This window comes from Apteryx rowi, unplaced genomic scaffold (genome assembly GCF_003343035.1).
Source record: "Apteryx rowi isolate R43461 unplaced genomic scaffold, aptRow1 scaffold_408, whole genome shotgun sequence".
NCBI classification, from domain to species: domain Eukaryota; kingdom Metazoa; phylum Chordata; class Aves; order Apterygiformes; family Apterygidae; genus Apteryx; species Apteryx rowi.
This window is the reverse complement of record NW_020450606.1, coordinates 655,486-669,192: the sequence shown is the minus strand read 5'-3', so window position 1 is coordinate 669,192 and position 13,707 is coordinate 655,486. Positions and strand designations below refer to the sequence as shown.

The 13,707-nt window shown below is 35.5% G+C and overlaps 1 protein-coding gene across 12 annotated transcripts in view; it reads right to left on the bottom strand.

The window, feature by feature from the left end:
• Nucleotides 1–13,707, bottom strand: part of QKI (QKI, KH domain containing RNA binding) — a 170,516-nt gene that overhangs the window by 70,624 nt on the left and 86,185 nt on the right. For 6 of the 12 annotated variants that reach the window (XM_026075622.1, XM_026075624.1, XM_026075628.1 and 3 more), the window contains exon 4: nucleotides 5,528–5,578. The exons of 5 other annotated variants lie outside the window; for them this stretch is intronic. In XM_026075622.1, the coding sequence (XP_025931407.1) occupies nucleotides 5,528–5,578 (51 nt within the window). The remainder of the gene's footprint in view (nucleotides 1–5,527; nucleotides 5,579–13,707) is intronic. One more of the 12 variants, XM_026075623.1, reaches the window with a different exon arrangement.

The window sequence follows — 13,707 nt, the reverse complement described above, 5'->3', positions numbered from 1 at the left end:
GGGGAATTAAAAAAAAAAAAAAATCAATGTTACAACAGATTTCAAGTATAAGCTGAAGTGCTGTGTAGAATCCAGTCCTTAATAAAAAAAAACAGGGTAACAGTATTGATATGATTATGTCTGATATCTTTCTTGTTTCTTATTTCAATCGCCAGGATCTATATGCCTTGAAGAAATCCTCAAAGACATATAAAGAAGAACAAGTGTCTGACTGACTCCTGCTTCCTGTAGGTCTGTAGGGATGGCAAGAACATTCTCAATTATCAAGGCAGGTAAATGCTATCCTGAATAATTAAATTCAGTTCCCTCTTATGGCAACAAGAATATGTGGTGCAAACCATATACCAAACTTTTTCATAAGTGGTTGCTTAAATGAACACTGCCAGCTTTAGACAGTTTCTGTGCTTAGAAGTCAGGAGACTGATCTTACATAGTGAACTAAGAGAAAGAAGCTCTTCCAAACCGCAGTTCAAAATGATGCTGAGTTTTCTTCTATAGAAGGGCTTCTTCTGTAGAGTGCAGTTCAACAATACAGCCGAACAACAGCTCGCTACAACCAAAAAGAAGTGGTTTCATTTCTGTTCTCCTTCCTAATGGGTCCTTGCACCAGCTACAGCTCTGACTAAACCCTTCAACCAGCCAGTTCAACACAGCTGACCGCTTCTGCTGACAGATTCAGTTTCTGCCTGTTTAGTGTGCTGAACTGGCTCGGTGACACATCCCACAAGGAGCAGACTAAGCACAAAGGAGGACACAGGAACACCCCATCACCTGAAGAAAGCCATCAAGCACGCCTTCAGCAGACTGCACAGCCAGCTTCGGTGCTCTCCTGCAGCCCCCTAGGTAGCAAATCACCCACAACGGGAGGTGAGGACGAGCGAGTCCCATCCTCTGGGGGCCTGACTTACAGCTCTTGGGCCTGCTCTGGAGACAGTTTGGGCACTTATCAGCACCACTAAAGTCAAATGTAATTTTACAGTGATAAATAAATTGTTTTATAAATGCTAAGTATTCTGAAAGCTTAGTTCCCAGTCACCTCAAATTAGGCATATAAAGCAATCAACATTTTCAGCTTCAAATGTTGAACCTCAGTTGCTCACCTGGGAAAAGAGCATACTATTTCCCATTTACTTAAATAAGGATGTCACAAAGAAAACGAAATTAGTCACCAATAGCATAGTGATAAGCTCCAAAGAAAATTACATTTATACAAAAAGATCATCATAAGCAACCTTAATTATGGCATCTTCTAATTTAAATTTACAACCTCAACATTCTTAAAAATGTATAACTTCACTGAGGACGTCAGTTGGGTTTTGTGGTCCCTCTTTCCTTATTCATATTACAGCAGCATTAATAGCTGCCCTATTATGTAACCTTTTTTTTTTAATACCCCTTTCATAATCGCTTATGAGAGCTTTCTAGTAATGGAGTGTTATAATTAACATGCCACTTGTGGTTATTCGCACGCTCATTTCTTCACAGAGTAAGTGATTTCTTATACAGTAGTAAGTTTTATAATTTTCAGATTTACAAAAAAGTTAAAGTATGCCTTGCGTTTTGGATTAGAAAGTGCTGAGACCAGAGACAATGCTCAGAGTTAATTCTGCAGTCAGCCCCCCTCATGAAACTCCGTCTACCACAGAGGGGCTTTATCTAGTGAGAAGGTACTGCCAAGCAGAGTACTGGCCGTGGTTCTCGTCCCGTTGCTTAAATGGTGGATGCTTTGAGCAAAGCCTTTCTTCCCTTTCCTTTGTTTTTTTTTTTTTTTTAATCCCCCCCCCCTTTATAGACCATTAGGTCTTTTCAAGAATATAAATAATCAAACTCATTGACGAAAGTAACAAACTCGAGTTCCAGAGAATATTGTTAAACAGACACGATGTTACATCCTGGGTAAGAGCTCACCATATGCTAACTCTATTGTGCTGTCCAAACAGGTAAAAGAGGTTTTTTATCAATTAGAAACAACAGGAAAGCTAAATGTCTGTATCACTTTAACCCATAAACTTACTGATTCACTCTAGATAAAAAGCTTGCCCATTAGTTGCAATGTTCTCAACACAAGAATTGCTTTTATTCAGACCAGATCTTCATTCATAAGTTTTTGTTTGTTCGCTTTAAAGAATGGGCTGTGTTAGCTGTGCGTTGTCTGCTTTAAATTCATACTATGCTAATGCTTCTAAGCAGTGGATAAATAACAGAGGAGTGGTATGCTGTTGTCCACATGTATTCCACTTTTTCTTCAACAGTGAGCCATGTTCAGTGAGGTAGTACAGTGCTGAGTGGGACAAAGGACGGCATTTCTAAATGCTACATAATGAGCTTAATACTAAGACTCTCAGATTTTATCACATTTAATGTTAGCACTCTACCCTTGTATTTCATCTCTTTTCTCTTATTTTTTCACTAAGCTGCTAAGCTATTTAACTAGCATGTTTATTCCAAAATTTCAATAATCTTCTGGTGAATACACAAGTATATATTTAAATATATTTTTGTTTTCTAATCATTTTATTCCCTCTTCCTAATATACCCGCATTATTTCTATATTTATAGAGTTACAACAATTAAAAACTGAACATATTAGTAAAGAAATAACCTGGACACCAGTACAAGACAACTGGAAATAACAGGCAAGACATTGATACAATACAAATTAAATCAATCGTCACTAACTTCTATTTTAAAAATAAAACAAAAATTCAACTTATTATAGAGAATACAGAAAACACTCCCCAGATCTGTTACTTGAGTACAGAATTAACAGTAATGGTAACTCTCTCATGAATTAAATTAAAACCAAGTCCTTGGAAGAATTCAGAACGGTCTCAAATGATCTCAACACACAAACACACACAAACTTTCCATGTATTTACAACTGAAACCTTGTGCATATAGTCTGTAATTATACTATCTTACAACAGCTGCTGCCTCTAATTCTTGCTACAATTATACAGGATCCAACACACAAATTACCACCTAGATACCTCAAAATGTGGCCACTCTTCCGCTCCTCYTTTACAACCAATTTTATGCAATAACTCTATTGATCATAATGACTGCAGAATGAGGGGTATCAAACATGTGTCAAGCATTCTTAAAGCTAGATTAAAATGCAATGACAGTCGTGTCAGTAAAGACTATGGCTAAATGCCAGCTTGGCCTTCGTATTAAAAGGCTCTCAACAGTACTGCTGGCAACATACCGGGGGAGCCTTTGCTTATAGCACAGAGATGATCAACCTTCAGGATTTTAATCTCACATATCTCTCAGGTGAGACCAATCGAGTAACAAAACAACATAAACCAGTAAGGCAATTGGTAGTTCCCTTCAGCAGTACTACTTTAATGATTCAAGGGAACAAGAATATTATAACCAATCAGTACTCCCTAGCCGTTTTCATTACTCTGGCCCATCAGTGAATATGTCCTTAAGTTTTGAGTTTGGACTTCCTTGTTTGCTTTCTACACTTAATGAGATAAAGACCACATAATTTTCTGTTCATTTAAAAAGCTATAAAGTACTATCAGTCCTTTATTTAGTATTTGTGTAAGTCTTTTAAAATAAAAACCTTATGGAAATATTCAATAGGTAAAAATAACTTTAAGTGGTATTATTGAAATGACATTTCCATAAAGGAATAAGTGATGACAAATTATTTCTGACCACTGTTTTTTTTAAAACTTSAACGTAAAATGCAATAAAATCCATGTTTGTTGCATAAACATAAGAAAAAAGTGAAAAACATTCATAATCTGAATTTAAAGTCAAACATACACTAACATTTGTACTGCACACATGTATATCTGATCTTAGGAGAAAATGTTTAGAAGTGCATCCTTCAAGACCAAGACCTGTATATTGTTTTGAAACCATGCAACATTACATTTTTATTAGCAAGTAGGAAGGGGGAGATCAAAAAACAACCAGTTTCCTAACTGAATAGGTTTGAAGAAAGTTCTTTGCAAAGCATTCATGGAAATGAGATGATAATTAAAAACATTAGCAGGCTACTTGTCATTAATATTATCCATATGCTACAACTGTGTGCTGCCAACAAAATTAATACATGCTTTAAGTATTAGCTATTACATTTTTGTCTTTGCACTATATTACCGCCATAAGAATTCATCCAAATCTGTTGCAAGTGAACTTAATTACTTCCAAATAGGAGACAGAGGCCAAGAATGTTAACAAATTCCAGCCCATCCCACAAAACATCTCTGATATTTCAAAGAACTAAAACCCAAATCTATGGTTTTACCACTTTGCCTCCCAGTTCTCAATTAGCATCCATCTAATATCATTTGTGGTCAGAAAGTTCTGGTTTCTTTCAAATGTCTGCATCTTTAAATAAGAAAATTAAACACAGCAAAAAGTTTATTAGTGGTGGAGCAAACACTTTCCAAGCCTGTACATTCCACATTTTGTGTCTAATAAATGAGCTGGGGATCCCACAGAATTTACCGTCTAAAGATGTAAGAAGCATCATATCCACAGCATATCAATAAGCCACAGCCATCCAGCTGAACTAATTCAAGAATAAGTATTGCACTTTGCCTAGAGCCAGTAGATCCACAACAGTTTAAGCTATTCTAGAGTCAGTGCTACTGGTCCCTCCTTGATTTACCCTGGTGTTTGTGGCCCACTTCATGATGCTCAAGAACAGAGAAAATTTCTAGCTTTAATCTTCTGCTGGTTTAGCACTGAAGCAGCTCATCACAGTCATTCAAACCACCAATCACTTTTACAAGGACGGGAAAAAGTACGCCTAGCAAAGGCTGCAGCAGGAGCAGTACTGAACACCAGCAGTATTGACTTGAATCGTCTTAAGAACAGTCCTGGAACTGCAGCCTGAGATACTTCAAGGAGTCAAATTTCCTGATGAGCAGTAGGGCTCAGAGACTGACTGATTTTTAAGACTTCGACAATACAGATGCATAGGTCCTTCCTGCATTTCCAGTACAGTCTTCAGAAAAGAGCAAAACAACTGCTTTTTTAAGAACTCAAGTAGTACCTTTAGGAGACGCTCAACATGAGCTCTCAGAAATGTCCCCAACATAGAAGTAATTACAGGTTTAGATCCAATACATAAGAGTTTGTTGAATTTCTCAAAGTGGCAGTGCTGAAGAACTGATTTGAAACACCAGCAGTTGGAGGTAGGAAATACGAGCCACTGATTTTTTGAAAGAAGGAAATCAGTATGATGATTCACCCCAAACAATTTGCATTTTGAAGACAGGTTCCAAAGAGAGAATTTTAGCAATTGTTATCAAAACCCCTTAGTAATATTAAGTCTGTATATTTTTACACCAAGTAGGTATTGCAAAATGTGTAACTGAAGTGAAGCCAGTCAATTAGCAATAAAAGCTTAAATATATTTTTCTTCACACCAGGCATACAAAGTAAATACACTGTTTGGGAAGGGAGGGTTGAGGTTCTTTTTCAGCCAGGGTCTCCTCAAATTGTAGCTGACTCACAAAAACTTACTGCAGCGTTTACAAGAAGTAAAACATTTACTTGCCTCTACCTCCAAAACTGCTGGATCATGGTTGTCTCTGCTCTTAAAGGACACCTGAAAAGCAAAAAAAATATTGGGCTTGTGCCCTATTTTGCTTCTTTAAGATGTTTAAAAGAGGCATGAAGGGTTGGAAATAGGGTCTTTGTTTTGTTTTATCCTGTGATGAACATAATTTATTCCTTTTTGTTCACACTTGAGATTCAAGTCCTAAGAAGGCATGATATAAGAAGATCTAGTTAAGCAAGAGCAATGCAAGAATCAAGAAAGGCTAAGTCATAGAAAAGGAAACAACTTCAATTTTCTTTGTTTTTTCCTCAATCAAGTCCTACTTCATTTGAGTGACCAACAATTCTGGAAAGAGATGTTGTACTGAATACTCCTCCACTACCCTCACTGGTGTTTTGCATGCAGTTTTATGAATTAACATTATATAACCTCTTAGAAAAACAAACAAACAAACAAACACAAAAGCAAGAAAACCCCAGCCCCCTAGAAATTCTGAAGAGATCATATTTTAAATCTATAAGATAAAAAGCAATGAGAAAAAAGTCTCAAATCCTTTTCAGACCCTCTTTTTATGTAGCAAAATAGCAAAAAGTACAAGCTCAGTTTTTATAAGTCCTTTGCAAAAGGACTCAAAAATTTACTGGTTAAGAGGGAATAAACATGAGCTGGCTAACTAAAAAAGGGAGCCAAGCATGATGTTCTCATCCACCACTAACCTAAAAGACAGTATGTACATATGCTGTAATGATACAGTCATCAGGACATAAAAGCTTCTTCAAAAATTTTTCTAAAAAAATAACACCTTTCATGCGATAGCAAGATGCTAATAAAAAAAAAGTGTGGGAGGGGACTAACAGTGAAATTCATAGTGGATGCAAAAGAGCAAAAAGGACCATTTTTTCTAATTAAGGAATCCCAGAACAACAGTTTGTTTTCAAATGAGAACCATCTTTTAAAGATGAAATACTGGTAGCTTATATACAAGAAGGTTTTGCTAATATTCATTAATGTCTTGAGATGCTCTACATGTGAAGAAATCGGCAAACTACCACAGTGAGCATCCACCCTTGCATATATAAGCCAAAGCCAATTTACACAGAAGACTAAAGGTGCACTCGCTCAGTTGTGTGGCACTTCCACAGTAGAAAGGAATCCCATTTAAAAGTTGGGGAACAGAGGAACTGTGACTAAAAGACTTTAAAGAAGAATTGAGAATTAAATCAAAGTATACCAAGTCCCAGTTTCACCGCTTTAACCACACAGCTTTTCTACACAGTAATACATAGTAATTCGAAAGAGATTTCCTCTTCTGCTGTAATGTAACCTTCAATAGGATACAAATCTTAGATCATACATTCAGAGTTTTTGCTACAAACCAGAACCTCATAGCATCTTTACTAAGTGCTCTGCAAACTTTTATTTTCACACCGTAGATCAGAAACCAAAGCTCATATATGACCTATGTGAGACTATTACTCAAAAGAATGACATATAAACTGAATTTAAATTACAACGATACATAAATCTATGTTGGGGAAAACGTGCATATCAAAAAGGTTCCTGTGCTTTAGTCATCCATTTCTTCTGCATGAACCTGGTGAAAGGTGTAACAGAAATATACTACAATAAATTGCTATTAAGTGTAGGCTGCTACATGTAGGCAAATTCATAAAAGATCTCATTTTAATAAAGACCATACAGGAAATAATCAGTTTGTTACAGAACTGAAAATAACAGTCAGATAAAGCACTTGCACTCCCCCCCACAAATAAAAACCACTTTACCAGCAAAATACATGCAGCTCTTAACACTAATCTCCCCCTTAAGTATCTGATATAACTAACATTTGTTCTTTACCAGTAGAATATGTATTAACTATTTAACCAACTACAGTAACACCCCACAAAAGTCAGGACAAAGTTTTAAGTGCAAGTCCTGTGTTTAGCCAAGCATGCATAGTGTAAGAACAGGGCTCACCTTAATTTCCTTCCTGTTCTATCCCCTTCCCCTACCTGCAGGCAGGGCTGAGATACATGCCACTTTTGTGAACAGAATGCTATGTTCTCTTAATGTGTATAATCAGGTCTGAAACAAACTACAATAAAATTTTAGGCATTAAATTGCCTTCATAGACAACATACGACTACTTAATACACCAGTGCTCAAGCTCCAGCACAGAAGAAATGGATGTAACTGCAGTCCAGTGTACACCAAGCAACCAGTGAGCACAGCTTGTCTTCCATAAAGAAGTTGAAGCATATGAACAGGATAAATACATAGATAAATCAGTGGATGAACAAAGTACTTGAAAATAAAAAAGCTGTTGTCTTTGAGACATGAGATGTCTCAAAGAGTGATGAGAAAGTCCTGTTAAAGTACACTATCATATCAAGTGAACATAAAATTGGATCACATTTCCAGCCTGGGAAGGATGAAAGGAACAGAAGTCAAGACACAGGACTATTAATTGTGATCCCCCCACCAAATCACTGAAAAACAATACTGGATTACTGTCATGACAATATACACACACAACAACATCCTTTTTAAAGGCAAAAAATAGTATGCCATGAATTTGCAAATTGGCTGGAGAAGAACATTTACCTATTCTTCCTAGCATAACTCTGTATGAATGAACCTTGAAGGTAAGCATGGCCTCTAGGGGTCAATGCTGCTTGCTGAAGAGTCAGACAAATCTTAGTTTTAACAAGCCTTGATGAAAAAGACTGAGAGAAGAGAACATGTATGTAAACATACTATCTTGATTTCTCTGCATCTTTTAAATAACCTTTTCCATATCCACATTTTTGGAGTGTATCTTAAAGAGGAGAGTGGGAGTACAGAAAATATATTAGCTGAGCAGCTGATCCTGGAAGAGCTGTGACATCAACTAAAAATACATTCAGTCACATATGAACAATAATTTTGTCAAACTAYGAAGTGCAGATCAGCAAATATGCTCTAAAACTCATCTGCACTGTAAATTGAAATCACTGCTGACAGAAAAAGTTGAAGAAAAAAAATTTACTGACAAATTGCATTTTAAAATGCAGTAAGCCTCCTGAAATTATCAAAGTATAATAATTACAGTATCTCTATTCTACTTGTATCCACGGATTACAGAACACAAGTAGCAAATCTCAAAAAATATTAATAATTAACTGTGAAATGCATTTTTAGCTGGGCAGTTAAATACATATAGATTGTTTTAACAGCTTCCTCTAATAGCTTAAAACACTGTCCCATCTTAGATGAGTACATGATGGAAATGTTATTCCAATTATTTATCAACAAATAAACTACTAAATCTGATAACCAAACAGTAAAGAAAAATATTGTGGATATCAAGTATTCAAAAACACAGGCATGCCAACACTTTCTGCTAATATATACATATACACGCACATCCACATAGGCACAGGCACACAATTTTAACATCTTTTTCTTAAACTAAGAAATACGTTTGCACTGTATATATTCATTGATAATTCAAAGAGCAGCCAAATTAACTCTGAATAAGCACATCTGAAATTCCTGGCAAAGAAATAGCTAGTACACAGCTCCATACTGAGTTTTTCATTTGTATATTTTAAATGCTTCCCTTCCATTGGAGCATAAACATTTTCTGTGGGATGCAGACATAACAAGACACAGTCCTGTTAGCTACGTCATTCCAGGATACTGAAACCCATCAAAGGTGTAAGTTTTGTATCCCCTTATATTCTCCCTCACCCCCACAGTAATTACGCAGATCTCAACACTATACCACTATAGCTGCTGGTAAGACAACCAAGAGAATGGACTGAAATTCAGAAGAATTGTAAAATACTAGTTTGATACATATGAAAATTACTCATTTCAGCTGCAGAAAGCAAAAATTTGTCTACCTTCACCCAAAATGTATTTGTAAAAATCACAGATAAATAACATTTTTGAATACATTTAGAAAAAGCATATACTTGCTGCTACCACTGCCACTATTTTGTAGAGAATGCTTTTAACACACTGTTTGCAGACTTTCACCTGATCTCTCAGGCCTGGCCCAGCTGATCTGATTTATGACTCAATCAAACTTGTTGCAGAATTTTATCTCCTGTTGCCTATTACTGGGATCATGCTTCCCTTTTTCTTGAAAATCCATGAAGACAGTCTTGAATCTGTCACAGAGACAAGCATGCTTTTCTTCTCTTCTTTACTTAAAAAACAAGCAAAAAAACCCTCAAAACACACTGCTAAGCCTGTTTAAACCAAGAAGCTTTTCTAAACTAAGTCATAAAGGCCAGAAACACGACACATAACAAAAAGGACCAGCACTCTAATCATTAAAACTTGTTTCTGAACACTGTTTTTTAATTCAGCATTAATGAGGCATTGACTACAGTGCCTTATTCAGGAAACAGCCAAAGCAACAAAACTTCATATACAAAAAATTCTGCTTGATAGAAATTTGAGTTCTCTGAGACTCCATGTGGACAAACAATATCTGAGCAAAATAGCCCCCAAATTTTAGCTTAATCCTCACCAATAAACTATTTTCATTTAAGCATATCTGAGTATATGAATAAAGTATATGAAACACAAAGCAAAGTAGGGGAAAAAAATCCTGAAATTCAACATTATCCGAGAATTATTAAACATTTCAGTAGCATATACTCCCATTACATATAGGGAGAAAGTGTTATTTATAGAACAACCTGGGAAATCAAGTATTACATTACGTGACATTAAGGTTTTATCCAGTGCATATTACTGCTATCCCTCTCTTTACATCAAGCTTAACTACAAGTAAAATTTTCCAGATTTCAGAGAGTTTGGCCAGAAGGAATTATTAGGATGATCTAATCTGGCCTGCAATAATATCATAGGTCATTACTTTTCAACAGAAAAAGAACTGCTCTGACAGTAATTGTCACAAATTGGTTTAAAGCAGATCCAAGGTCATCATAACTTGACTCAGCTAATACATAGAATTAAAGGAAGTTTCTAGATGGATTCTCCATTTTTTGAAGATAGTTTTGAATCATCCAAAAATCTGATTTAAAAAAATTCTTAGCTTTGAGACACAGACATTCCAAGGACAAAATGGCAAACTCTCCTTACTCTCTCTCTCTCAGCAAGTCTTGATTTTTTTTTTTTTTAACTCCCTAGAGAAGCACATTCTTGTTTCAACTGCCCAAACTGCTAAAAAAAGGGAGAGACAGGATGAAGAACATCAATGCCACCATCTACTTTAAAATCTTATGCAGTTGTGTTTAGAATAATCTCAGCAGAGAGAATACTGTAAACGCTGGGTGCATGTAAACGTACTGTTACACATTTAACGTGCAGATACAATGTGAGATGTTCTATAAGCCCAGAATTTCAGCATCTTAGTTACCGATTTCATTGGCTACATCTGCAACGAAAGCAAATTTTATGACACACTTTCAGAAGGACAAAGTTATTTGATTTGTTCACTGTAACTGGCATTTTCCAACTGGAAAGTAAACCAAAGTTTAATAGATTGGAGAAGAGAATTCATATTCAGCCTCAGATGCCTAGGATCTCCGCCCCAGCGTATTCCAGGCTTCTAGTTCACTCCCGGCCTTCCTTGTCCACCAGCGAGCCGACAATCCACGAAGTTTGTGTCAGAAGCAAAATTCGGAGCTCCCCAAGAGAAGCAGTGTGTATAACAGATGAAGGGGAACCCACTCGAGGATGCTAACAGATAGAGTGAACTGGCGTTTTTCCAGAAGGATTACTAAAAAATGCCTTAAAAAGTGCCTGCAAGTCCTAAAAGAATGGTCAAGAATTCAACTGCAAAGCATGCTCAGACCAAAAGCATCTAGGAAAGACAATCACTAAAGAAGTGTTTTCTCTTGTTAGTTTTCTATGTTTTAAAATTCCAAATACTTTCATAACATAGAAGTTATTTTCTTCTTTGTAAAGAGAAAAGCTGGATGTAGAGATTATATCACATCAAAGTAGATTAATAGCTATCCAAATAGAGACAAATTATTTTAAACTCTCTATAGCAACATTATTTTGAAATGTTGTATATCAAAATAGGAAATTTCAGCTAAGAAAACAGGAAGCAGAAAAATACTCAAAAATATAATTCAAATGCATAATCTCAACTCCAGTATAAGCAAAGTGCTATAAAAAAAATCAGTAGTTTATTTTCAAATGACCAAAATCAGTGAAAATTTGTTTAAATTAAATTTAATCCTGATTAAAGAATCAGATACACTCATAATCCTTGCTTTATAGAGAACAGAAAGCATGATATGTCCATTTAAGAAAATTAATTCTGCAAGAATATATTTCTCAGCTTTATCTGAAGTTGGGATTTGATATAAAATACATGAAAATTTAAGAAAGCGTCAAACAAACTAGATTAGGTAGTAGAGAAACACTAGCTGCAATTGGACAGTATGGGCTGCAGTACTCATCTGAAAAATGAGATTACCTTTCAGGAAACATACCTGAACACTGGAAGCTACCTAATCATTGCAGAAACTAATCCTATGTGGGGCAGCTAACTCAGGTATATGGATACTGTATTGCAACACTGGAATGCCATGAAATAGTTACCCTAATCTAAATGCACCTCAAATTCACTTTCCACAATTTTTACAGTATGGAAGACAGAAAACTGGAAGAACAATTAAGAAAAGAACACAGTTCATTCCACTTCAAAATGCCAGATTATAAATACCTTAATGCTCACTATTTACTCAGTTGTTTACTTTGTATGGAAGGGGAGCCAAGTGTGGGGCAGAAACAAGGTTATATTTATTGACTTATGAATTATCTAAATTGCTAGTTACATCCATTTAACTCATTTCATGGAACTTATCACTTAATACACCCCAAAAAAACATTTTTCTTTAAGAGAAAAGCATTCTATTTCAAAAACATACCATTTGTGAAATGTCATCTATCTAAACAAGACTTTCCACAGTTTTCTTTCTGTAGACTATGAAGAATTTACACAATTAAAACATTTTTTTTTTCAAAACTGACTTTTCACTACAGTTTTGTTTGCTTTTTGTGGGATTACTAAGTTTCAATACCAAACCAACAGATGTTTTTCTACTCTTAAACAATGATGCTCTGTTTAGGTTTTTAATAGAAGAAGAAAATCTTTTAAGTTTTCCACACCTTAAAAAAACTCTTAAAATATTGCTGTATCTGCTTTGAAATATTCTTTTAAAGTTTACATATAAGACTAGCTGAGCGTGCTAACCATTCAATATGTGAGATATGCCTCGTGAACAAACTTCATTAATAATGCCTAATTATTGCAATCAACCCATCTTACTTTCTGCATGGGACCTAGGTTTACCTAATACTTCTTACCTCTAGCTCTGACAGTCTATTTGAATTACAGTGTATTTCCATATTCGTTGAGATCTTCAAAGAATTTAGTGTATCCACTTTAAAGCTCTTCCAGAAGTTACTCTTCTTCACTTACTGTTTCACATTTTTGGCCTAGCTTCMGCATCCAGCCATTGAATAGCTTTATTTTAGAGTGAAAAGCCTATCAAACTTTTTACAGAATATAAAACTTCAAAACTATTTAAGGAATGCAATCCAATTTCTTTGGATGAACTAAATAAAAAATAATTTAAGTGTTACTGTAACAATTCTAGGTCCATTGTTATTATTTAATARTGTATGCTTTCAATTTTACAGTATCTTTCACACAGCATCAATATCAGAAGGAGACAAAGAACCATACATGCAAATTATTAAGTCTTGTAGCTTCACTTTCCTGCCTTATTCCTCCTTGATATTTCTGTTTCCATATGGAAAAACAATAGCTCCTAAGCAGAGAATTGCAACTGAGTGACTGACAGGGTCCCATCCAAAACACAGTTTGGTCACCATTCCTAAGAAACATCCAAAAGGAAAACATGCTGTGCACAAGAAATGTTTTGGCTTTTTTTTCCCCCTCTAGAAAGGGGCAAACGTTAACAAAAGCCAAGAAAACCAGCTATGTTAATTAGCTATGTTAGAGCTCTTCTGACACATTAACGAGATTTCAAAACACAGTGAAATAAGGAAACCATGACAACAGATGCTTCATGAAGATGAATGGCAGGAAACAGGATGGGATAAGCATCTTCCAAATTTATAACTTCCATATTAAAGTTTTTTTAAAAAAAACTCCATTGTAGCCAGAATTGATAAAA